Genomic DNA, 26207 nt, shown 5'->3' with positions numbered 1-26207 from the left:
TATGAATTGAGGCTGCTATGAGGGCAAGAGAGGGTGCAAATCAATATTAGCAAGGTGTTCCTAATGTTTTGTACACTCACTGTATCGTCGGGCGGTTGCGATGGGTTATTAACAATTTCTGCCGGGTGTGGGTGTCCCGAGTACCACACTAACGCACACGCACGCATGCACAGGAGCGCACGCACCCGGCACGCACAGACACACACACCCACTAACTTGACCAGTCACTACTACCTTGTGTGGTTCAGGTGGTAGAGCTTGGTGTTTTCAATGCCAGGGTTGTGGGTTCAATTTCCATGGGGGACCAATATGAAAATGTATGCCCTCACTACTGTAAATCATTCTTGATAAGAGTGTCTGCTAAATGACTAAAATGTCAATCTTGAACAATAAACATAATTCTGCCATGTTAACTGAAGAATGCAAATATAATACTATTTTCTCCAAAAAAGATAACTTACAGTAGACACCATAAGTGTGTAACGGATGTGAAACGGCTAGCTTAGTTAGCGGTGCGTGCTAAATAGCGTTTCAATCGGTGACGTCACTTGCTCTGAGACCTTGAAGTAGTAGTTCCCCTTGCTCTGCAAGGGCCACGGCTTTTGTGGAGCGATGGGTAACGATGCTTTGAGGGTGACTGTTGTTGATGTGTGCACGCCCGGGTATGGGCGAGGGGACAGTCTAAACTTATACTGTTACAAGTGGTCCACACGTTCAGCTATAAAAAACCTGTATGTTGAGGCCTCCCAAGTGGTGCAGCGGTCTAAGGCACTGCATCACAGTGATTCCGGGCTGTATCACAACCGGACGTAATCGGGAGTCCCATAGGGTGGCGCACAATTGGCCCAGTGTCGTCCAGGTTAGTGGAGGGTTTGGCCAGGGGCTTTACTTGGCTCATCGCACTCTAGCGACTCCTTGTGGCGGGCCGTGCGCCTGCAGGCTGACCTCGGTCGTCAGTTGACCGGTGTTTACTCTGACACATTGGTGCTTCTGGGTTAAGTGGGCAGGTGTTAAGAAGTGCGGTTTGGAGGGTCATGTTTCAGGGGGACGCATGACTCGACCTTTGCCTCCCGAGCCCGTTGGGGAGTTGCAGTGATGAGACAAGATTGAAATTGGAGAGAAAAAGGGGGTAAAATACACTATATGTATGTATGTTGTGCTCAGACAGTTTTAACCACAACCTACACAACATGGTCCTTTATCACCATCTAGTGGTCTATACCACAAGGTGACTGTCTCAGTGCTGTCAAACACAAATACAGACACTCAAACAACAAGGCTCTCCTCTCTCCCTCATCAGCACCTCAGTTCCTCTCTACAGTAACCACAAAACCTACCAGATGGTGCTGGGTTCAAAGTTGGGGGACGACACTAAAAAAGTATATTTTCAAAGTACATGCACAGTACATAACCTACGCACAATATGATCATCATTTACCACGTTTTCCTCTAATATTGTACATAGACAATACACTATAATATAGTGGTTATTTGTTTTTAATTTCATCTCACATTATACCATATTGTATGTTTGGAATGGGATTCTATCTTGGCTTTACTTCATCTATAAGAATAACCTCATACTGTATGTCAGTAGCCTATCAGGTCTGGCCTTTCATACAGTACTACATCAGAATAGTAATGATGACAACACTGACCTGTGGAAAGAGAGGGAGGGGTTGCTGCTGTATGACATCACTGACCTAGGGAAGGAGAATGTGGGGTTGCTGTACCAGCTGCTCCCCAGCATCCGTGCCCTGCCCCCTCCCCCTCGCAGGGGCGTGTCTTCCGGGCTACTACTCAGCCTTTCGCTGGAGGGGGCACGCGTGGCATCCGAGTCTCCTGTCACCGTGACGATGGAATCTGATAGGCTTGTCCCCCTCTCGCAGTGGGCCAATGGGGCGAAGCTCAGCTTGACAATTTGCCGGGCGCTTTGACAGATCATCTGACCCCCCTGGATCTCTGGGTTCAGCGTGGGGAGGTCAAAGGTCAGGACGGTCTGTGTGCTGGAGGTCAGCAGCTCCTCACTGTCCAGGTCCAGGCTGCCGTAGGACGTACCCTTGGCGCGGTGTGACTCCATGATGCTCTCAAAATGGCGGCTGAAGCTGTCCTCCGAGGTGCCTGCGAGGCGAGGCCCCGACAACAGGACGGGCGACTTGAGGGCCGGGAGGTTGTCAAAGAAACTGTCCAACGGCCTAGAGGTAGAGAGTGAAAGACGGAAAGGAGGAGAGAGACCACGAATGATACACAGGAAGATTAACTACTCTCTTAGTACAGTCTAATTTTCTCAGTGAGTCACCCTGGAAATGATCTCAGCTGAAATATTGCATTATTAGTGTAGTGACTGACTATGGCACACTGTATACTTTAAATGTTTGAACTTAGAAAACTGAATGCTAAAGCAAAACATTTCATCAAACTGGTTTGAAAGGTCTATTGTTAAGTAGGTTTGTTAGGAAGATACAGTGCCTTGCGAAAGTATTCGGCCCCCTTGAACTTTGCGACCTTTTGACCCATTTCAGGCTTCAAACATAAAGATATAAAACTGTATTTTTTTGTGAAGAATCAACAACAAGTGGGACACAATCATGAAGTGGAACGACATTTATTGGATATTTAAAACTTTTTTAACAAATCAAAAACTGAAAAATTGGGCGTGCAAAATGATTCAGCCCCCTTAAGTTAATACTTTGTAGCGCCACCTTTTGCTGCGATTACAGCTGTAAGTCGCTTGGGGTATGTCTCTATCAGTTTTGCACATCGAGAGACTGAAATTTTTTCCCATTCCTCCTTGCAAAACAGCTCGAGCTCAGTGAGGTTGGATGGAGAGCATTTGTGAACAGCAGTTTTCAGTTCTTTCCACAGATTCTCGATTGGATTCCGGTCTGGACTTTGACTTGGCCATTCTAACACCTGGATATGTTTATTTTTGAACCATTCCATTGTAGATTTTGCTTTATGTTTTGGATCATTGTCTTGTTGAAAGACAAATCTCCATCCCAGTCTCAGGTCTTTTGCAGACTCCATCAGGTTTTCTTCCAGAATGGTCCTGTATTTGGCTCCATCCATCTTCCCATCAATTTTAACCATCTTCCCTGTCCCTGCTGAAGAAAAGCAGGCCCAAACCATGATGCTGCCACCACCATGTTTGACAGTGGGGATGGTGTGATGAGCTGTGTTGCTTTTACGCCAAACATAACGTTTTGCATTGTTGCCAAAAAGTTCAATTTTGGTTTCATCTGACCAGAGCACCTTCTTCCACATGTTTGGCGTGTCTCCCAGGTGGCTTGTGGCAAACTTTAAACAACACTTTTTATGGATATCTTTAAGAAATAGCTTTCTTCTTGCCACTCTTGCATAAAGGCCAGATTTGTGCAATATACGACTGATTGTTGTCCTATGGACAGAGTCTCCCACCTCAGCTGTAGATCTCTGCAGTTCATCCAGAGTGATCATGGGCCTCTTGGCTGCATCTCTGATCAGTCTTCTCCTTGTATGAGCTGAAAGTTTAGAGGGACGGCCAGGTCTTGGTAGATTTGCAGTGGTCTGATACTCCTTCCATTTCAATATTATCGCTTGCACAGTGCTCCTTGGGATGTTTAAAGCTTGGGAAATCTTTTTGTATCCAAATCCGGCTTTAAACTTCTTCACAAGAGTATATCGAACCTGCCTGGTGTGTTCCTTGTTCTTCATGATGCTCTCTGCGCTTTTAACGGACCTCTGAGACTATCACAGTGCAGATGCATTTATACGGAGACTTGATTACACACAGGTGGATTGTATTTATCATCCATCATTAGTCATTTAGGTCAACATTGGATCATTCAGAGATCCTCACTGAACTTCTGGAGAGAGTTTGCTGCACTGAAAGTAAAGGGGCTGAATAATTTTGCACGCCCAATTTTTCAGTTTTTGATTTGTTAATTTTTTTTGAAATATCCAATAAATGTCGTTCCACTTCATGATTGTGTCCCACTTGTTGTTGATTCTTCACAAAAAAATACATATCTTTTTGTTTGAAGCCTGAAATGGGTCAAAAGGTCGCAAAGTTCAAGGGGGCCGAATACTTTCGCAAGGCACTGTATAAGGTAGCAGAAGGAGACATACAACATAAGGTAGCGGAAAGAGACACACATTCATATACTACTGTAGCTCTTGCCAGATCCTGCTTCACCAGTGTTCTTGTGGGAGAAAAATGACGACGCCAACTGAAACATTGATTAATACCTTAATTCAAAGCACCGTTGTTCTATTCACAAGGACAGATGCTAGAAATTGATAGGATTTTTATTACAGACTGCTATGAGTACTATCAAACTTCAAATGTGTGAGCATGTGTTTGTGTCTCTGCATTATATACGTGTGTATGATTATGTGTGTGATTGCAAGCATATTTTTAAGTATATTTTTAGGAATGTGTGTGTGCGAGCGTGCACGTGTGTGTATGCATTTGTGAGTGTGTGTTTCTACGTGCCTATGTGTCTATGTTCATCTCACCTCTTCAGCAGCTGACTAATCACCTGCTGCTGCTGCTGTCTCTTAATGTCCCCTTGCATCCTCACTGAGGCCCAGCTCACCACCTCCTCCTCCTCCTCCTCCAGCTCCTCTTCCTCTCCTTCCACCTCCTCCTCCTCCGCGCTTGTGCTCTCATAGGGACAGACACCGAGGGGGCTGCTGTCTGTACCCGACGTGCTTTTCACGCTACGGTTACTGCCAAATGCTGAGTCGGCGTCTTCCTGCTCAGCCAAAAGCACCTCATCGATGTCGGTCTCGCGGTAACAGCGCAGGGGCACGGCATCCAGGTCCGTCTCCGAGTACTTGAGGGTCATCCGGATGATGCCCGTCTTGGGCGACGCCCCCGCCACAGCTGGGTGAGGAGTCACCAGCTCCACCTCCACGTGCTGCACCTCATGATTAGCCGAGATGAGGGGGAGGGAGGTGGGGGGCGTGGGGGTGGGGGATTCACTGGACTGGCCACTAGGAGGAGCTGTCGAGGCCTCGATGGTATCTGTCATGATGGAACAGAAGAAGCAGTTGATGAAAAGGAATGGAAAATGACTGTGCTGCCATGCTAATCCTAATGTTGTTGTAAGGTTGCTGAAGACTGACCTCTGAGCATGTTTTAACACTTTTCATGTCACTTGAATCACATAGTACAGTATAGTGTCTACCCCAGTGGTATTCAAACTTTTTCACCGGGGACAACATTTTTTTCCCAAGAACTTCTCTCGACCCCACACTTCCCCAAATCTAATGACGCAACCTTAAAATCGGTACATTCCGATTTTTACATCAACAAATAACCATAAATTCATTGCATTTTCAACTCTTATCGAAATTAAAATAATAAATAATAAATAAACAAAATACATTTACTCAACACAATAAAATGTTTCTATTATCTTTCTCAAAAAAGTTAGTATATTGTCCCATACAATAATCTGTACTCTAAATATTAGTATTTTATTTTGGTGACCCCACTGCAGTTCCCTGAAAACCCACTAGGGGTTGCGACCTGACTTTGAATACCACTGGTCTATTCTATACAGTTAAAGAGCCATAGACATAGTCATAAATACTATATATAGCTAATACTGTATCTTTCTCTATGGGTAATGAGTATGGGTGGTAAATATGCTCTCACTTTTCTCCCCCCTGCTGGCATCCTCCTCAGCGGGGGTCCCAAATAGGAACTCCCACTTGGCACGAGCTATCCTCTGAGAGTGGAGGGAGGGGCCTGGGAATGCAGAACCACTGTCCGTCTGGAACAACCAAAGAGACATACACACAGACATGTACACATATACAAAAGCCACTGTTAAAAACCCTCTCTTCTTAACCCTCTCTCTAGCCCTGGGAGACATGGCGCAGACAAATATGGCAGCTCTTATTCTAGCTCCTAAGGAACTTTTCAGTATTGTTTTTTGGGGTGTTATTAGCCCAGAAAATAACGTTATTAGCCCAGAAAATACTTTGTGTTATTACATACCGCCGGAAAGAACTTTTGGATATCAGAGTGGCAGTAACTCACCAGCATTACGACCAGGAATACGACTTCCCGAATTGGATCCGTTGTTCGTACCTCCCAATGCAATTAAACTTATTCCAGAGGCTGCTCCAAAACACTGCCGGCGGAGAAGAGGTATTTGGATTGGACTTCTAGTCTGACTCAGGAGGCGTGCACACCATCCACCGCTTCCGAGTACATTACTCACTAATCTTCAGTCTCTGGATAAGAAAGTAGACGAGCTCAGGGCGAGGATCTCCTTCCAGAAAGACATCAGGAATTGTAACATACTCTGTTTCACGGAAACATGGCTCTCTTGGGATATACTGTCCCCGTCCATACAGCCAGCTGGGCTCTCAGTACATTGCGCAGACAGGAATAAAGCACTCTCCGGGAAGAAGAAAGGCAGGGGTGTATGTTTCATAATTAACTACTCATAGTGTAATTAGTGTGATTTTGTTCACCCGTCCTAGAATACCTCACAATCAAATGCCGACTGTATTACCTCCCAAGAGAATTATCTTCGGTTATAGTCACAGCCGTGTATATTCCCCATCAAGCCAATACCATGATAGCCCTCAAAGAACTACACTGGACTTTATGCAAACTGGAAACCACATATCCAGAGGAGCATTTATTGTAGCTGGAGATTTTAACAAAGCAAATTTGAGGAAAATGCTACCGAAGTTCTACCAACACATTGACTGTAGTACTCGCGCTGAAAAAACATTGGAACACTGCTACTCAACTTTTCGAAATGCCTACAAGGCCCTCCCCCACCCTCCCTTTGCAAATCTGATCACGACTCCATTTTGCTCCTCCCTTCCTATTGGCAGAAACTCAAACTGGAAGTACCCGTGCTAAGGTGTAGTCTGTAAGGACCGACACTGGAGTAGAGAAGCAGGTACAGGGAGTCAACATTTAATAAGGAACAGACATGGAACAGGACAGGAACAGCGTCAGGGTAAAACACAGATGTGTGACTATTAATGCAGCAGCTGGGGAACTGACAAATATAGGGGAGGTAATAAACAGGTGATTGAGTCCAGGTGAGTCCAATAAATCCCTAATGCGCGTGGCGAGGGAAGGCAAGTGTGCGTAATGATGGTGGCAGGAATGCGTAATGCAGGGCAGCCAGGCGCCCTCGAGTACTAGGGGGAAAGAGCAGGAGCAGGCGTGACATTTACCCCCCCTCTAGGGGCGCCACCCAGCGTCCCACCTTGTCGAGCATGACGGGTGCCAGCCGAGGCACGGGCGCCGGACAAGCCAGCCTGGCAGAAGCGTGGGAGCCTAGCGAGCCAGCTGAGGCATAGGAGCCTGAGCAGGCGTGACAGTCTGACCAATCGGAATCCATACTGGGATATGTGAATATGTGAGGACTGGGATATGTGAATAACATAGACTAATACATGGATACGATGACTGAGTTCATCAGGAAGTTTATAGGAGATGTTGTACCCACTGTGACTATTAAAATCTACCGAAACCAGAAACCGTGGATAGATGGCAGCATTTGCGAAAAACTGAAAGCGCGAACCACTGCATTTAATCATGGCAAGGTGACTGGGAATATTGCCGGATACAAACTGTGTAGTTATTCCCTCCGCAAGGCAATCAAACAAGCGAAATGCCGGTACAGGGACAAAGTGGAGTCGCAACGGCTCAGACACAAGACATATGTGGCAGGGTCTACAGGAAATCATGGACTACAAAATGAAACCAGCCACGTCATGGACACCGACGTCACACTTCCAGACAAACTAAACACCTTCTTTGCCCGCTTTGAGGATAATACAGTGCACCCCCCCCCCCCCCCCCCCCTCCTTCTCCGTGGCCGACAGAATGTCATATGGTCAGATGAAACCAAAACAGAACTTTTTGGTAAAAACTCAACTCGTCGCGTTTGGAGGACAAAAATGCTGAATTGCATCCAAAGAACACCATACCTACTGTGAAGCATGGGGGTGGAAACATCATGCTTTGGGGCTGTTTTTCTGCAAAGGGACCAGGAAGACTGATCCGTGTAAAGCAAAGAATGAATGGGGCCATGTATCGTGAGATTTTGAGTGAAAACCTCCTTCCATCAGCAAAGGGCATTGAAGATGAAACGTGGCTGGGTCTTTCAGCATGACAATGATCCCAAACACACCGCCCGGGCAACGAAGGAGTGGCTTCGTAAGAAGCATTTCAAGGTCCTGGAGTGGCCTAGCCAGTCTCCAGATCTCAACCCCATAGAAAATCTTTGGAGGGAGTTGAAAGTCCGTGTTGCCCAGCAACAGCCCCAAAACATTACTGCTCTAGAGGAGATCTGCATGGAGGAATGGGCCAAAATACCAGCAACAGTGTGTGAAAACCTTGTGAAGACTTACAGAAAACGTTTGACCTCTGTCATTGCCAACAAAGGGTATATAACAAAGTATTGTGATAAAATACCAAATACTTATTTTCCACCATAATTTGCAAGTAAATTCATTAAAAATCCTACAATGTGATTTTAATTTGTTTTATTTTTCTGTCATAGTTGAAGTGTACCTATGATGAAAATTACTGGCCTCTCTCATCTTTTTAAGTGGGAGAACTTGCACAATTGGTGACTGACTAAATACTTTTTTGCCCCACTATATTCCCTCCGTAAGGCAATCAAACAGGCAAAACGTCAGTACAGAGACAAAATCGCAATTCAACGGCTCAGACATGAGACTTATGTGGCAGGGTCTACAGACAATCAGGGACTACAAAGGGAAAACCAGCCACGTCGCAGATACCACGTCTTGCTTCTGGACGAGCTAAACACCTTCTTCGCCAGCTTTGAGAATAAAACAGTGCCATTAAAGCTTCCCGCTACCAAGGACTGTGGGCTCTCCTTCTCCGTGGCCGACGTGAGTAAGCATGTTCATCTCTCCATATCCCAGTGTGCTGTCCCCACTTGCTTCAAGATGTCCACCATTGTTCATGTACCCAAGAAAGCAAAGGTAACTGAACTAAATGACTATCGCCTCTTAGCACTTACTTCTGTCATCGTTAAGTGCTTTGAGAGCCTAGGTAAGGATCATATCACCTCTATCTTACCTGGCACCCTAGACCCATTTCAATTAGCTTACTGCCCCCATTAGATCCACAGACGATGCAATCACCATCGCACTGCACACTGCCCTATCCCATCTGGACAAGAGGAATAGAAGAATACTGTTCATTGACTATAGCTCAGCATTCAACACCGTAGTACCCTCCAAGCTCATCATTAAGCTTGGGGCCCTGGATCTGAACCCGCCCTGTGCAATTGGGTCCTGGACTTCCTGATGGGCCGTCCCCAGGTGTTGAAGGTAGGAAACAACACCTCCACTTTGCTGATCCTCAACATACCTGTACTCAGGGGCCCCATCTGTGTGCTCAGCCCCCTCCTGTACTCCCTGTTCACACATGACTGCATGGCCACGCATGCCTCCAACTCAATCATTAAGTTTGCAGACGACACAACAGTAGTAGGCCTGATTACCAACAATGACGAGACACCCTACAGGGAAGAAGTTCATTATTCATTAGAGAGTGGGGAGTGGGGCCAGGAAAATAACTTCTCACTCAACGTCAACATAACAAAGGAGTTAATCATGGACTTCAGGAAACAGCAGAGGGAGCACGCTCCTATCCATATTGATGGGATTGCAGTGGAGAAGGTGGAAAGCTTCAAGTACCTCTGCATTCACATCACTGACAATCTGAAATGGTCCACCCACATAGACATTGTGGTGAAGAAAACACAACAGAAGAAGGCGCAACAGCGCTTCTTCAACCTCAGGAGCCTGAAGAAATTTGGCTTGGCCCCTAAAACCCTCACAAACTTTTACAAATGCACAATTGAGAGCATGCTGTCGGGCTGTATTACCGCCTGGTATGGCAACTGCCCTGCCCGCAACCACAGGGCTCTTCAGAGGGTGATGCGGTCTGCCCAACGCATCACTGGGGGCAAACTGCCTGCCCTCCAGGACACCTACCCCACCTGATGTCACAGAAAGGCCAAAAAGATCATCAAGGACATCAACCACCCGAGCCACGGCCTGTTCACCACTCTATCATCCAGAAGGTGAGGTCAGTACAGGTGCATCAAAGCTGGGACCAAGAGACTGGAGAACAGCCTCTATCTCAAGGCCATCAGACTGTTCAATAGCCATCACTAGCCAGCTTCCACCCGGTTACACAACCCTGCACCTTAGAGGCTGCTGCCCCATATACATAGACTTGGAATCACTGGCCACTTTAATAATGGAACACTGGTCACTTTAATAATGTTTAAACAATGTTTAAATGCTGAGAACTGCAGGAAAAGGGGTCTGTTACCTCAACTAATAGGGCCTGTGATTGGCTGAGCTATAGTCAATGAACAGCATTCTTCTGTCGTCTTCTATTCCTCATATGTATATACTGTATTCTATTCTACTGTATTTTAATCAATGCTACTCCGACATTGCTAAATCTAATATTTATATATTTCTTAATTCCATTCTTTTACTTTTAGATTTGTGTGTATTCTTGTTAGATACTACTGCACTGTTGGAGCTAGGAACACAAGAATTTCGCTACACCCACAATAACATCTGCTAAATATGTGTGACCAATTCAATTTGATTTGATTTGGAGAGACACGTTTTGTAGCCTTTTACTGCCAAGGAAGCTACCATTCTCTGAACCTATTGTTCAGTGGCATAGGGCACTTTACACCTCTGTGTTAGGGACCAGGTTGCCAAGGAACGCAGTCAGCTGACCTGGTCAGCCAATCACAGGCCCTATTAGTTGAGGTAACAGACCCCTTTTCCTGCCAGTTCTTTAGTTGGACACAGGGGTGCATAGACAACAGATCAGAAGAACTCTGCACCACCTCAACACGACTCACCACTGGACCCAAGCCTCCACCCTGGACTGCCTGTCTGTTAGACAGTCCAGTGTGTGAATGACCATAAAACCACTATACACTATCACTACGTATCCTCCTTGTTTGGTGTGTGGTAATAAACGTGTGTTCCGTACATCTGTCTCCTACCTGTCATTTTTGTCCTGGGACAGTTACACCTATATCTAAACCGGCATGCCTATCGGTTGGTGGCACTCTTTTACCTTCACACACATGGTAAAATTAACAAAATACAAAATATATTTAGTTAACATCAATATATTAAAATGAATATTTCAATGAAACATATTTGAAGAATAATGTCTCACCTGTATCCCTGAGGTGGCAGCCCCTGTCTCGTTGCTCTGGTGGCTGGACTGACTGGACTCTGGGGACACACAGTCCCTTTCCCCCAGGCTACCGGTCACCCCGCTGGAGCTGCGTGATGAGGCTCCTGCTACCCTGATTTGCTCCCCCTCTGGAGGCTCCTCAACCCTCAGCAGGCCTCGCTGTTGCCCTGGTCCGTGAACCTCTTCCCCATCCCCATTCAGGCCCTCATCCTCCTCTGGCGAGTCCAGCACCACAGGGCCCAGCAGCAGAACCTCCCTCCTCCTATGCTCGGCTCTTTTCTGCTGGGCCACGCTTAGGGGCTGCTGCCCAGGTCCAGGTCCGTGTATGGGGCTGGAACTGGAGTTTCTGCTCTCCTCCTCCACCAGGTGGCTCCAGCTGACAGGAGCTTCCACCACACTTTGGCGTATATAGAGCCTACGGGCCAGCTCGGCACTATCCCCCGTCTCAAAGCAGGAGAAGTCGACTCTCTCGTCCGGCTCGAAGGACCAGAAATCTCTAGTGTACTGAGGGGGCTGGCAGCGATGCAGTGTGGGGCTTTCTGTGACTCTGAGCTGGGCTCTCAGCAGCCTGGGGTCTTTCAGAGGGGAGCTGGTCTCGGCTGGGGGAAGAGATGGACGGATGAAGCGTGAAGGCAGGGCAGGGGACCCTCCTACACCCACTACTGTGTCTGATAGAATGGAGCTCTGAGCATGCCCTCTTCCATGCTGTTTCCCGTGATTGGTTGTTGTTGGAGAGTTTGAGTCCTGTGTGCGTGACGATGGTAAAAAGTTTCCAGCCCAGTGAGAGTCAATGTCGTTCGACGCTGGTGTGTGTTGGCCGTGTAAAGGGATATTCATCTTAACTGTCTGATGCTGCAAATGTTGCCGTTGTACATTTGAGACAGAACTGTCAGCTTCTCCAGACATACATCCAGAGTTGGGTCTCTCTACTTCGTCTAAAGCATTGTGCAATGTCAATGAGTTCCTCTTTACCTCTGCTAAAATAGAGGATACTTTAGTAGCCTCCTCGGCTAGCCTCCGGGCCACTTCAGGGCTGTTAGCTGGGGAGGAGGGTTTGCTACAACTTAGCTGATTCAGTACAGTTCCCTCCCCTAGTTTATTTTTAAGTTGGAGGATGGTCCCTTGAGAGGAGGAACTACTGTTACAGGGCTTGTGCACTTGTCTCTGTGTGGCTGGACTACCTGCTAAAGCTTTGTCCTGACCTGCCCAGTGGTGTGGGCTCTGGGCCTGGAGCCCCATGCACGACCTGGGTCTTGAGTTAGGAGACATGCCCAGAGTGGCCTGCCTAGCATGGGACGAAAGCTGGACGGAGGCTGAGCTCCTGGGTAATGGCCCGCAAATAGCCCGGTTTCTATCTGCATCCACAGCGTGATTATTGTGGAGATTATTGCAGGCGCTGTGGCGCTGGACAGGAGAACCGCCGGCCCAGGACAGGCAGCGGGCCTGCTGGTTGTGGCGGGAGCCCCTGGGACTCTGCTCGAGCCCATGGATGATCTTACTCCTGAACAGGGGGGAACCAAACCCAAACTCCTCCAGGGCACGCTGGGTGGCCGCAATACCGACAGGATCCAAGACAGGGTGGCGGAGGCTGGGGGAGCCTGTCGGCTGCTGCTGGTGACCCCCTGGGGGACGAAACGCTAGTTTGGGACTGGAGCTGCATGAGGAGCCAGGACTACCCAACCAGATGGGGTCGCTGAGTTTATTCCGGGGGTGGGAAGGTGGGGACGACAGCTCCTCCCCACACCTCCTCTGATAGGCTGAGTTCTGTGGGCTCTCCACTGTCTTGACGTTAGCCTTCTCAATGTAGCTGAAGGTGACCACTGACCGTTTGCCATTGCCCCCCACCCCCTGCCCTTTGGAGGGGTGTGTGTGTGGGGTGGTGGTCTTCCCAATCCCAGAAAAGGCTGGGGAGTGGGTCAGTGCTGCTGGTAAACTCTGTTGCTGGGAGATGCTAGGCGATTGGGTGCCATTACCTTGGTGGAGCTGGAAGCTCACTTTGTGTCTGGAAGGAGACTGGGTGTGGGTGAAGTTATGGGCCAGGCGGTGTATTGGAGCTTTGCTAGGAGTTTGGCATTTTGTCTGGCAGGCTAGCTGGGACAAAAGCCCCGCTGGCTGATCCTGTGCTGAGGCTGAGTCACTCCCAGTCCCAAGCCCCTCCACTCCTCCTCCCAAGCCCCCCTTCCCATCCTGCTCTGGGGCTGACCTCACCTCCACATACAGATGAATGCCTTTTCCAGACTGGGACATGACCTCACACTCTGCACATCACGAGGCCAGGAAGAGAGAGAATGATAAAGAAGAGAGAGGAGTATATATTGAGGAGATCTTCTTTCCTACTCAGTAAGAATAAGGATTTCGTGGACAAATGGGACCAACAGGCCCATAGGTCGCTTTCAGCAGATCTCTAGTCACCATACCTGTAAAAGAGGGAGGGAGGGATGGAGAGAGACAAAGCAAACAGTAGGTAGTGAGAAGTCATACTTTTCTGATCATGTGTGTTACACATGGAGAACAGCTATTGTCTGTTAATGAGTGAAGCGATGACTGGAGGATTAAGTGTAAGAGTAAAGAACTGAGGTAGTGAAATTACTGAATAAGATAGTAAGGAGGTGAATGAGTGAGAGTAGCAGTAGTACAATAAAGAGGGAACAGCCTCAGATAACCTAGAAAAGTAATCCATAATCCCTATAGAATAATGTACACTCCTGCAGACATAGAGGTACAAACAAGCATTTCTGATCCTCCAATCTAGACTTTAAACCTTTCCAATCTAGACTTTACAACATTGAGATAATTGGCAAAGAAAACAAAGCTGCTTTTCCTGATGACTAAATGCCACCCTTCTGGCTTTCTACAAGTTTAAAACAGTGGATTAGGTGCCCTAGTAATTGAGAATGACACATTATCCTGATTGGCTGTTACACAGACCCTCTGTCAGGGCCAATGCCATGGGGGTCGCTACAACAACAACTCCTGGATCAGTCAGGTCAGTTTGTAAGATGCTCTTTATAGTAAATTGAATGACCACTCTAGATCCATCATCTCCTGCCTTTCGTCCTTATCTCACCCATGTTCAATGCCTTTTTTCACACCAAATTACAAATACTGAGGGGGTTGGACCTACTGTAACCAATACAAATCTCTTTAGTAATAATGTTATATCTGTAGAAATATACTGTAAATATAGGATGATGCCTTAAGTATTATAGGGGGATATATTTATGTGGTTTTCATTGAGAATATTGAAGATCAGCCAGGTGGATCATCCACCTCACTTCCTCTCCTGAACGCTGACTCATACATGATAACACAGGAGCTGAAACACTTGCAGTCAGAACACTGAATAAAACCAATCAGAGCAAAGCACAGTATATATTCTGACAAGACACTTCAAGGGGATTCAGTTTAGGAAGCATTAAGCTGTAGGAAATTAAGGCTTGGTTTTCTTCAGAGGAATCAATTTGACATTGATTCAGTGGGAAGGAGACTAGGGACTCTATAACTTTTGTCATTGCTTCCCGATATTCTTCTTCTTCAAAACATAGAACTGGCTATGTATGTCAGCATGTCATACACCATGCTGTCCCTCTGTCATCACAAAAGTTTCAACTCACAAAACCTCTATCAGATCGGTGTCCCTAAACCGGGACAGTTGTTGCTCAGTATGCGATAATGTGACTGGAATAACATTGTAAACAACAGCCAACTTTCCGGGACATGGACATGTCTTATATGGGCAGAAAGCTTAAATTATTGTTAATCTAACTGCAGTGTCCAATTTACAGTAACTATTACAGTGAAAAAATACCATGCTATTGTTTGAGGATAGTGCACATCAACAAAACACTTGTATCATGGCAACTGGTTTGATACATTCACCACTGAAGGTAAATAATGTACTTACATTCAGTAATCTTGCTCTGATTTGTCATCCTGAGGGATAAAATGTAGTGTAGTTTTGTTTGATAAAATACATTTTTATATTCAAATGTAGGAACTGGGTTCTACAATTTGACCCCACTCCTGTCTCTGGCTCCACACCCACCCCGCGCGGCCATCCAGATGTGTGAAGGTTAGTGCCTTTTCTGTAGGGAAGCTAATGATCCATCGTGTATGACATTCCTGGGAGTGTGTAAATATAGTTTTTTTTGCATGTTCTCTATAGTTATGTAATTGAAAATGTATAAATTGACAAATTCGGCACATTTGGACTTGTTACAAAATATTCTGTAGTGATGTAAGTCTTCACTGGATCAATCTGAAACTTTGCACACACACACTGCTGCCATCTTGTGGACAATCTCTGAATTACATAGATAATCCTACATCAGTGTCTGGCCTTTCTCTTTAATTTCAAACATATTAGATATTTTACCAGATCTAAGGTGTTATATTCTCCGACATTAATTAATTCTCCGACACATTTCCACAAACTTCAAAGTGTTTCCTTTCAAATGGTATCAAGAATATGTGTATCTTTGCTTCAGGTCCTGAGCTACAGGCAGTTAGATTTGGGTATGTTATTTTAGGAGGAAATTGAAAAAAAGGGTCTGATCGTTAACTGGTTTTAAAGCAAGTCTAACTATTTGCTGAACAAAATGCTTTCAGTTAAGCAATACCTGCTGTCAAACTATCAGAAGTTTTGTTTCACGTGTTACTCTGAGAAGCTACGTAGAAAGAACGAGGACAATGAACTCGAGAGGAAGAGGGTAGCTAAGAGTGACAGATTGAAGTTAGGACTTGAGAGAGTGTGCGTTTGTGGGGCGCAAATAGGACTTGACAGAACAAAGGGAATGTATTTGAGACTTGGCATGCCAAACACACACATGAAAGATTGTGCACGCGCACACACAAACACACAAAGCATTTTCCAAAAACTACTCCTCTATCCCACTAATAGCTTATCTCCCTTCTCTGACCCCAACTTCTCTCCACATCAGTGTAATTCCATGAAGAGTGCATTTTGGGTAACGATTATTTCACCTACTTTTTACCCTATGTCATAAAGAGCACACGTTCAACTTCATAACAAACATGTTTTCCCAACTTAAGAGGTTATATTAAGAAATATGACTATAAAAGTGACAGGGTTGATCATAACAAGGTTGAAAATGTCATCTTAATTTAGCTATAGCTCACCTTGTGACAGGGGGAATAGAAGCTTGTTGTGTGCAACAGGGAGGAGCAATTAAATGGAAGCGTAACAAAACATTTACACTTGTCAAAACATTTCTATCTATGGGTAACAGGGTTGACGTGGTATGCTTGACACACTCAGTTTTCAACCACAAAACAACAGGAAATGGCCAAAAAGAGTAGAACCAGCTAACCTGCTTTTACACTATGATTTGACTATTAGATGGTCTATGTTTCTTTGGGAGAAACAAAAATCTATACAATGAAAGTTCTGTTCATGTAACAGGGATGACCTTAGGGGAAAATGTAAATACATCCCATATCATTTGAAATATCAAAGCAACAAAATAACTAGGGCTTTACAATAATGATGAAAACTTGGGGATATGTTGGAGTTACGTGGGTTAAAATGTTCCTTACTTATCCTCTGTAGCTCACTTTGTAAAGCATGGTGCTTGCAACGAAAGGATAGTGGGTTTAATTCCTGGGACAATTGCTACATATACATGTACACATACGACTGCAAGTCGCTTTGGATAAAAATGTCTGCTAAATGGCATATATTATACACTACCGTTCAAAAGTTTGGGGTCACTTAGAAATTACCTTGTTTTTGAAAGAAAATAAAGCACATTTTTTGTCCATTAAAATAACATCAAATTGATCAGAAATACAGTGTAGACATTGTTAATGTTGAAAATTACTATTGTATCTGGAAACAGCTGCTTTTGCATGGAATATCTACATAGGGGTACAGAGGCCCATTATCAGCAACCATCACTCCTGTATTCCAATGGCATGTTGTGTTAGCTAATCCAAGTTTATCATTTTAAACGGCTAATTGATCATTAGAAAACCCTTATGCAATTATGTTAGCACAGCTGAAAACTGTTGATTAAAGAAGCAATACAACTGGCCTTCTTTAGACTAGTTGAGTATCTGGAGCGACAGCATTTGTGGGTTCAAGTACAGGCTCAAAATGGCTAGAAACAAATAACTTCCTTCTGAAAATTGTCAGTCTATTATTGTTCTGAGAAATGAAAGCTATACCATGTGAGAAATTGCCAAGAAACTGAAGATGTGTTCTACTCCCTTTACAGAACAGTGCAAACTTGCTCTAACCAGAATAGAAAGAGGAGTGGGAGGCCCCGGTGCACAACTGAGCAAGAGGACAAGTACATTAGAGTGTCTAGTTTGAGAAACACATGCCTCACAAGTCCTCAACTGACAGCTTCATTAAATAGTACACACAAAACACCAGTCATGCGGGAAAACAAAACACGGAGCATGCATAGTATTAATATTAGCCCTCTGATTGTAATGAAGAGCAAAACATGCCGCTCCGTTCTCAGCGAGCTGCAGTTTAACTAGGTCTTTCTTTGCAGCAGTTGAACATATGACTGGACAATAATCAATATAAGATTAAACAAGAGCCTGCAGGACTTTTTGTGTGCAAAGCTGTCATCAAGTCAAAGAATCTCAAACATAAAATATATTTTGATTTGTTTGAATTTTTTTTGGTTAATACATGATTCCATATGTGTTATTTCATAGTTTGGATTTCTACACAATACATCTACAATGTAGAAAATATAAAAATAAAGAAAATCCCTTTAATGAGTAGGCGTGTCCAAACGTTTGACTGGTACTGGTACAGTAGCTGTACCATGATATTTGCATTGCTACTAAGTAACCCTCCAATTGTTCTCCACTATTCCACACACTAAAGCCCGCCCCATCCCAAGTTGGGTTGTCATCCTAGTGACCGGCAGACCACACCCGTCCCCCCGGATCCATAGGCCCCCCGAGAGGCCAGGACCCATCCTTCAAAAAGAGCACAGAGTGCCACCCACAGAACAGAAGCAGATCAACTGCTATAAGTATTTCCAATGCTCTCACCTCAATTTGCTTTATACATAGCGATGAAAATGATATATATATTCAAAAATCTTGCGTGTCTTAATTTCCATCATTAACAATTAATATGCGTAATAATGTCGCCATTTTTGTTAAGCAATTATTATTTAGCAAACAAGTATTGTTATTCATCTTATATTGTCCCTAACATCCTTACCCTCTTGCAACAGATGTGGGACACACACACACACACACACACACACACACACACACACACACACACACACACACACACACACATAACCCCTTTCCCTCACAATCAACCCTAAGATCAGATGCTCAACGGATGTTACATCCAAGAGCCCAACTCAAGAAAGGACATGATTTATGAATATACAGTTACTGTGCATATACAGTTACAGTTAGCTGTTCGAGAAAGCATGCAAGATTGAGCAAAAATGTGCAAAAATCAGATCCACCCACCTTCACCTGAAACACATACATGCTGGTCCCCCATTGTGACCATTTTCGCAAAAATCTCTGTGCAGTCAGACCTTTGATTATTTTGTGCCTCTCTAAATGTCCGAGTGTGACCCCCTCCCAATGGGTTACTGGAGCCGGTGTTGCCAGCACTGCCACTACCTGGGTGGGGATACCCCACCAGAATTCAAGGTTGTCAATGCTTTTAGATTTTCGTTGTATATTATGCTCTCCCATCAGAGGGATTTGGCTTTGTAGGACCAACACTGCCAGGCAGGCTCAGCATCTTAAAGGGGCTGTGCTGCTCTAGTAGGTCTCTGACCACATTTAACTTTCTGTTTTGGCTACATAAACTATATGCAACTTACAGCAGGCCCATAAAACCGATAAGGACTTCTCTTTAGTGTCTGGGTCGCTCAGGTGGGTGTCTAGGGTATAGGGTTGGGGACCATTCCAGAATGATAGGACAACAAATAAATAAATTAGATGTATAATTTATTATAAAATGTATATCCCTCATCTGCACAAAATTGAAAGCTCTCTCTCACAAACCCTGCTCACACGCACATTGCTTCTTGGATATGCAACCATTTCCCTTCTCACTCACTTAACGCCACACTTTTCCAAACACAAAACCACACACCTTCCATCACAATACAGTCACACAGGAGCCTGCAGGACATGCTTTGTGGAGTGTGATGTTAAAAAAAGAAGAGCCTCTCTTTATTAAAGACAAAGGAAGTCTCAAGGTTTTGCTCGCCTGAGGAAGAGTATCTCATGATAAGCTGTAGACCACACTATCTACCAAGAGAGTTGTCATCTATATTCTTCGTAGCTGTCTATTTACCACCACAAACCGATGCTGAAACTAAGACCGAACTCAATGTGCTGTATACGGCCATAAGCAAACAGTAAAATGCTCATCCAGAGGCGGTGCTGCTAGTGGTTGGGGACTTTGATGCAGGCAAATTTAGATCGGTTTTACCAAATTTCTACCAGCATGTTAAATGTGCAACCAGAGAGAAGAAAACTCTAGACCAACTTTACTCCACACACAGAGAGACGTACAAAGCTCTCCCTCGCCCTCCATTTGGCAAATCTGACCATAATTCCATCCTCCTGATTCCTGCTTACAAGCACAAACTAAAGCAGGAAGCACCAGTGACTCTGTCAATAAAAAAAGTGGTCAGATGAAGAAGATACTAAGCTACAGGACTGTTTTGCTAGCACAGACTGGAATATGTTCCGGGATTCTTCCGATGGCATTGAGGATTACACCACATCAGTCACTGGCGACATCAATATGTGCATCGATGACGTCATCCCCAAAGTGACTGTACATACATACCCCAACCAGAAGCCATGGATTACAGGCAACATCCGCACTGAGCTAAAGGGTAGAGCTGCCGCTTTCAAGGAGCATGACTCTAATCTGGAAGTTTATAAGAAATCATGATATGCCCTCCGATAAACCATCAAACAGGCAAAGCGTACATACTGGACTAAGATCGAATCGTACTACACCGGCTCCGACGCTCGTCGGATGTGGCAGGGCTTGCAAACTATTACAGACTACAAAGGGAAGCACAGCCGCGAGCTGCCCAGTGACACGAGCCTACCAGACAAGCTAAATTACTTCTATGCTCACTTCGAGGCAAGTAACACTGAAACATGCATGAGAACATCAGCTGTTACGGACGACTGTGTGATCACGCTCTCCGTAGCCAATATGAGTAAGACCTTTAAACAGATCCCCAGGAAGTGTACTCCGAGCATGCGCTGACCAACTGGCAAGCTAACATCTTCACTGACATTTTCAACATATCCCTGCCTGAGTCTGTAATACCAACATGCTTCAAGCAGACCACCATAGTCCCTTTGCCCAAGAACACTAAGGTAAACTACCTAAATGACTACGGACGCGTAGCACTCATGTCTGTAGCCATGAAGTGTTTTGAAAGGCTGGTCATGGCTCACATCAACACCATTATCCCAGAAACCCTACACTCACTCCAATTTGCATACTGCCCCAACAGATTCACAGATGATGCAATCTCTATTGCAAAAGGAACACCTATGTGAGAATGTTATTCATTGGCTACCGCTCAGCGTTCAACATCATAGTGCCCTTAAAGCGAATCACTAAGCTAAGGACGCTGGGACTAAATACCTCCCTCTGCAACTGAATACTGGACTTCCTGACGGGCCTCCCCCAGGTGGTAAGGGTAGATAACAACACACCCGCCATGCTGATTCTCAACACGGGGGCCCCTCAGGGGTGCGTGATCAGTCCCCTCCTGTACTCCCTGTTCACTCATGACTGCATGGCCAGGCACTGTGTGGTGCCAGGACCACAGCCTCTCCCTCAATGTGATCAAGACAAAGGAGATGATTGTGGACTACAGGAAAAGGAGGACCGAGCACGCCCCCATTCTCATTGACATGGCTGTAGTGGAGCAAGTTGAGTTTCAAGTTCCTTGGTGTCCACATCACCAACAAACTAACATGGTCCAAGCACACCAAGACAGTCGTGAAGAGGGCACGACAAAACCTATTCTCCCTCAGGAGACTGAAAAAATTGGGCATGGATCCCCAATTCCTCAAAAGGTTCAACAGCTACAACATCGAGAGCATGACTGGTTGTATCACTGCCTGGTATGGCAACTGCTCGGCCTCCGACTGCCTCCGACTGCAAGGCACCTAAGAGGGTATGTACGGCCCAGTACATCACTGGGGCCAAGCTTTCTGCCATCCTGGACCGCTATACCAGCTAGTGTCAGAGGAAGGCCCTAAAAATGGTCAAAGACTCTAGTCATCCTACTCATAGACTGTTCTCTCTGCTACCACATGGCAAGCGGTACCGGAGCATCAAGTCTAGGTCCAAAAGGCTTCTAAAACAGCTTCTACCCCCAAGACATAAGACTCCTGAACATCTATTTAAATGTCTACCCAGACAATTTGCATTGCCCCCCCCCCCCCCCCCCCTCCCCTTTACGCTGCTGCTACTCTCTGTTTATTATTTATGCATAGCCACTTTAATAACTACATGTACATATTGACTCTGTACCGGTACCCCCTGTATATAGCCTCACTATTGTTATTTTACTGCTGATCTTTAATTATTTGTTACTTTTATTTCTTATTTTTTCTTCTTAAAACTGCATTGTTGGTTAAGGGCTTGTAAGTAAGCATTTCACTGTAAGGTGTTGTATTCGGCGCATCTGACAAATACAATTTGATTTGATTTGACCATCAAATGGTTTCGTGATGAATAAGCCATCTGATTCAATGAAAGATGGAGTAGAATTTGTCTTTCTGCCCATAATTTAATTGAAAGTACTCCAAAGTGTTTCTTCTTTTTCTTGAGTTTAGTCACATAATTTCTCCATTTGCAGTAACTTTATTAGCTAGCCACTCCTTTTGACCAATCTCTTTCAACCATACAGTTTCAATTCCTCCTCAATCCATGGAACCTTAACAGCTCTAACAGTCAGTTTCTTAAAGTGCATGGTTTTTGTAGTAGTATTTTTATTGACATTTCACAATTTTATCCCATATTAAGAGATATAGTAACAAAGATAAAATAAGAATAACAAAGAAACAAAAAACAACAACAAAAAAAAACAAAAACAAAAAATTAAACACAAAAGCTCAGTTTAAAAAAGGAATTGGGTCCAACACATGGAATTTACAGTGTAATCCTGAGACAGGTCAACAACCACCATTGTAAGTAAATCAGGTTCTAGGTCATTTAAATAAGGTTCCCACATTTTGTAGAACTGATCTGTTTTAGAATGTAATGTACATGTCAGATATTCTAATGGATCCCATTCAAGTAGTATCTCATGCCAATCCTTAACAGAAGGGACCTTGTCATTAATCCACTGTAAGAGGATGTTTTTCCTCGCTGCGAAGGTCAGGATGTTTTTAAAGCCTCCTCTTACACACATAAGTAATATGCCTACTAGGGAGACCTAACAGCAAAGAACCTGGGTCCAATTCAATTGTGATCACTGCATCCAATGGGTACGGATACAGCTTTAGAACAAAGTTCTACAGTATTAGTAAAAATGTGATCAATACATGTAGAGGATCTTGTTCCTGTAGTGTTTGTAAACACCCTGGTAGGTTGACTAATAACCTGAACCAGATTACAGGCACTGGTTACAGTGAGAAGCTTCCTCCTGAGCAGACATCTTGATGAAAATCAGTCAATATGCAGGTCCCCAGGAAAGTAGACCATCTTAATTGGGTTGAGGTTAGGTGATTGTGGAGACCAGGTCATCTGATGCAGCACTCCATCACTCTCCTTCATGGTCAAATAGCCTTACACAGCCTGTAGGTGTGTTGGGTCATTGTCCTGTTGAAAAACAAATGATAGTTCCACTAAGCGCAAACCAGATGGGATGGCATATCGCTGCAGAATGCTGTAGTAGCCAAGCTGTTTAAGTGTGCCTTGAACTCTAAATAAATCACTGAAAGTGTCACCAGCAAAGCATCATCACACCTCCTCCTACATGCTTCATAGTAGGAACCACACATGCAGAGATCATCCGTTCAACCTACTCTGCGTCTCACAAAGACACACGGTTAGAACCATAACTCTACAATTTGAACTCTGTGAAGCATTTATTTGGGCTGCAATCTGAGGTGCAGTTAACTCTATTGAATTTATCCTCTGCAGCAGAGATAACTCTGGGCCTTCCTTTCCTGTGGCGGCCTTCATGAGAGCCAGTTTCATCATAGCGCTTGATGGTTTTTGCAACTGCACATGAAGAAACTTTCAAAGTTCTTGACATTTCTTGAATTGACTGACATTCATGTCTTGAAGTAATGATGGACTGTCGTTTCTCTTTGTTTATTTGAGCTGTTTTTGCCATAATATGGATTTTGTATTTTACCAAATAGGGCTATCTTCTGTATACCACCCCTACCTTGTCACAACACAATTGATTGGCTCAAACTTAACTTGAAATTCCACAAATTAACTTTTAACAAGGCACACCTGTTAATTGAAATGCATTCCAGGTGAATACTTCATGAAGCTGGTTGAGAGAATGCCAAGAGTGTGCATAGCTGTGGCTACTTTGAAAAAACTCAAATGTAAAATATATTTTGACTTGTTTAACACTTTTTTGGTTACTACATGATTCCATATGTGTTATTTCGTAGTTTTGATGTCTTCATTATTATTCTACAATGTAGAAAATAGTAACAATAAAGAAAACCCTGGAATGAGTAGGTGTGTTCAAACTTTTGGCTGGTACTGTATGTTATATCCTTGTATTGCTACTGCTGTATCATCAAATTAATTATCTAAGTCAGAAATATAGAAATGTTATCTGTTGTTAGCAAATTATTGATTTCATTAACCTTATTTCTAAGGCTACATATGGACTATTTTCCTCCCTTTCCTGGTTAGCCTATCAGAGATAGACATAATATGGAAAATAGCAAACATAGCAAGATTTAAAAAAAAATACATTCACCAGTCCATTAATCAGTTGGTGTGTGTGTTTGTGCTGTAGGGTTGAAGCTACGATCCCATAGGCTTGGCTCTCTCATCCCTTCCAGGCTTTTGGGAGGGAGGGTGGACTCTCATAGCAGATGTAAGCAATGTCCCCACGCGCTCTGGCAGCTTTCATGGCTGGGATAAGTTCTTTCCACGTCTGTTGCACAGCTTCAGGATAATCCTTGTTGGTGAAGATATACATTCCTCTCAAGTTCTTAGCTCTTTCCAGAACAGCTACCTTGTCCTTGAACCTCAGGAACTTGACCACTATCGGCCTGGGGCTGTCACCGGTGGTGGGTTTTCCAGTCCCGTGGGCGCACTCCACCTCAATCTTCCTGTGGTTCTCCAAGATCATTTCCTTTACTTTGTGCTCAGACTCCGTCCAGGTCTCATGTGGAGATCCTGCAATTCCGTCCACAATCATGTTGTTCCCGCCTTGATTGTCCCTGGAGATAATCTGATTTCTCTGTCATTGTTATCATGGATTCACATATATAACTGATGTCCTCTCTCAATGACTTACAGATTGCTGTCATCTTGCCGTTGTCCTGTTTAAACTCATCGAGCTGACCATGGGAGAACTGTAAACTGTTCTTCTGGTCCTCGACCTCTCTGGTCAGGTCGCCCATTCTTTTATTAGTTGACTCCACCAGTATTTGGACAAAATACTCGAAGCTATTTTCTTGTTGTTGTCACAGTTGCTTGTAGAACTCTCTTTTGATCGGAGACACTACCGTCCTCAACGGTACTCCCGCCGGCTTTGGTCTTTGTCATGGTAACAATAAAGGTTACTGGACACATGAATGTTCTTGCAACGTCCCATAACAGGCATCTAGAACATTAATGCTGTATATTCAGAGAAAAATTGTGAACACTTTCTAAATAAGTTCTGCTTGACATTAAGGGAATGTTCTTCTAACTGTTACACCAAAGTGTGCTAAAAGGGTTCTCAGAAGGTTTTTTGCTAACATAGGCTGTTCCCCCAAACCAACGAAAAACTGGACACTCAAACATTAGGGGAACATTACGGGTAACATTACAAAAACTGTAATGCCTACAGGGAGAGAGTGTGTCTGTGTGTGTGTGTGTCTGTCTGTCTGTTTGTGTGTGTGTGTGTGCATGTCAGAGAGAGAGAAAAGAGAGAGATGGAGAAAATACATGTTTTCCATTAGTACTCACTAGCAGAATGTCATGAAGTTGTACATGACCTTGTGGCAGTTAAAGATCTAATCTTCCCTGCTTTAGTGACTTCTTAAAAACATAATGAAGAATGACAAAAACAAATATTTGTAAAAACGTTACCAAGACACCCCACAGCCCAAATAAACCTATTTTCTTTCTAGGAAACATCCTTTTTAACTTAATGCTCTTTCTGTGCCAGCACTACCCTGTTCAGTTTAAAATGAGGATTATGTGTCCATCCATTTATTGATTCATGGAGCATCAGAGCTATTACCAGGAGGGTCAAATACATTTTATTAGTGGCTGTATATGGAGGCAGGAGTGAAAATGCATATTGAATCTACATCACCACTATGATTAAATGTGTTCAATTGTTATTCCTTTCTTTGTACCACAGACATCTCATGCATCACAAAAACTACTCAGTCCTTGGAGACTGACTCTCTTAGATGTGACAAACACAGGAGAAAAAACGTCTCAGTGAATATGTCCTAAACAATAGCATTTTTTAAGACTCGATAAGAACTAATACGAGTTTGTTGCTTTCAATTAGCGCTGTTTTCCAGCGAGGGACCTGGTTGGCCCCACTACCTGTATATGTATGTGTGTCTTTTGGACGGGTTGGGTTAACAACGGAGGTCAAATATCTGTTGGACCTTGTGTGTAATTGACCAATAAAGTGATCTTAATCTGGGTGAACAGAGTGAAAATGCGCTACCTTGATGACGGATCTAAAGCTACTGGCTATGACAAAGGTAAGGAAACTGTGAGCGTCTGGTCACTATTTCCCTACCGAGA

At 44.4% G+C, this 26207-nt stretch overlaps 1 protein-coding gene across 2 annotated transcripts in view; it reads right to left on the bottom strand.

Annotated features, from left to right (window-relative positions):
• The window catches only part of LOC110499153 (PH and SEC7 domain-containing protein 1), a 106814-nt gene that overhangs the window by 63633 nt on the left and 16974 nt on the right, over nt 1–26207 (bottom strand). For both annotated transcript variants that reach the window (XR_005037951.1, XM_021576100.2), the window contains exons 2-5: nt 11222–13659; nt 5645–5762; nt 4498–5008; nt 1704–2195 (exon numbers count right to left, since the gene is read on the bottom strand). Coding sequence is in view for 1 of the 2 variants with exons in the window: in XM_021576100.2 (XP_021431775.2) it covers nt 1704–2195; nt 4498–5008; nt 5645–5762; nt 11222–13489 (3389 nt within the window). In the remaining variant the exon portion in view is untranslated. The remainder of the gene's footprint in view (nt 1–1703; nt 2196–4497; nt 5009–5644; nt 5763–11221; nt 13660–26207) is intronic.

Source organism: Oncorhynchus mykiss, chromosome 20 (assembly GCF_013265735.2).
Source record: "Oncorhynchus mykiss isolate Arlee chromosome 20, USDA_OmykA_1.1, whole genome shotgun sequence".
Lineage (NCBI taxonomy): Eukaryota > Metazoa > Chordata > Actinopteri > Salmoniformes > Salmonidae > Oncorhynchus > Oncorhynchus mykiss.
Note: the sequence above shows the minus strand (reverse complement) of the source record. Positions and strands in the feature narration are given on the sequence as shown.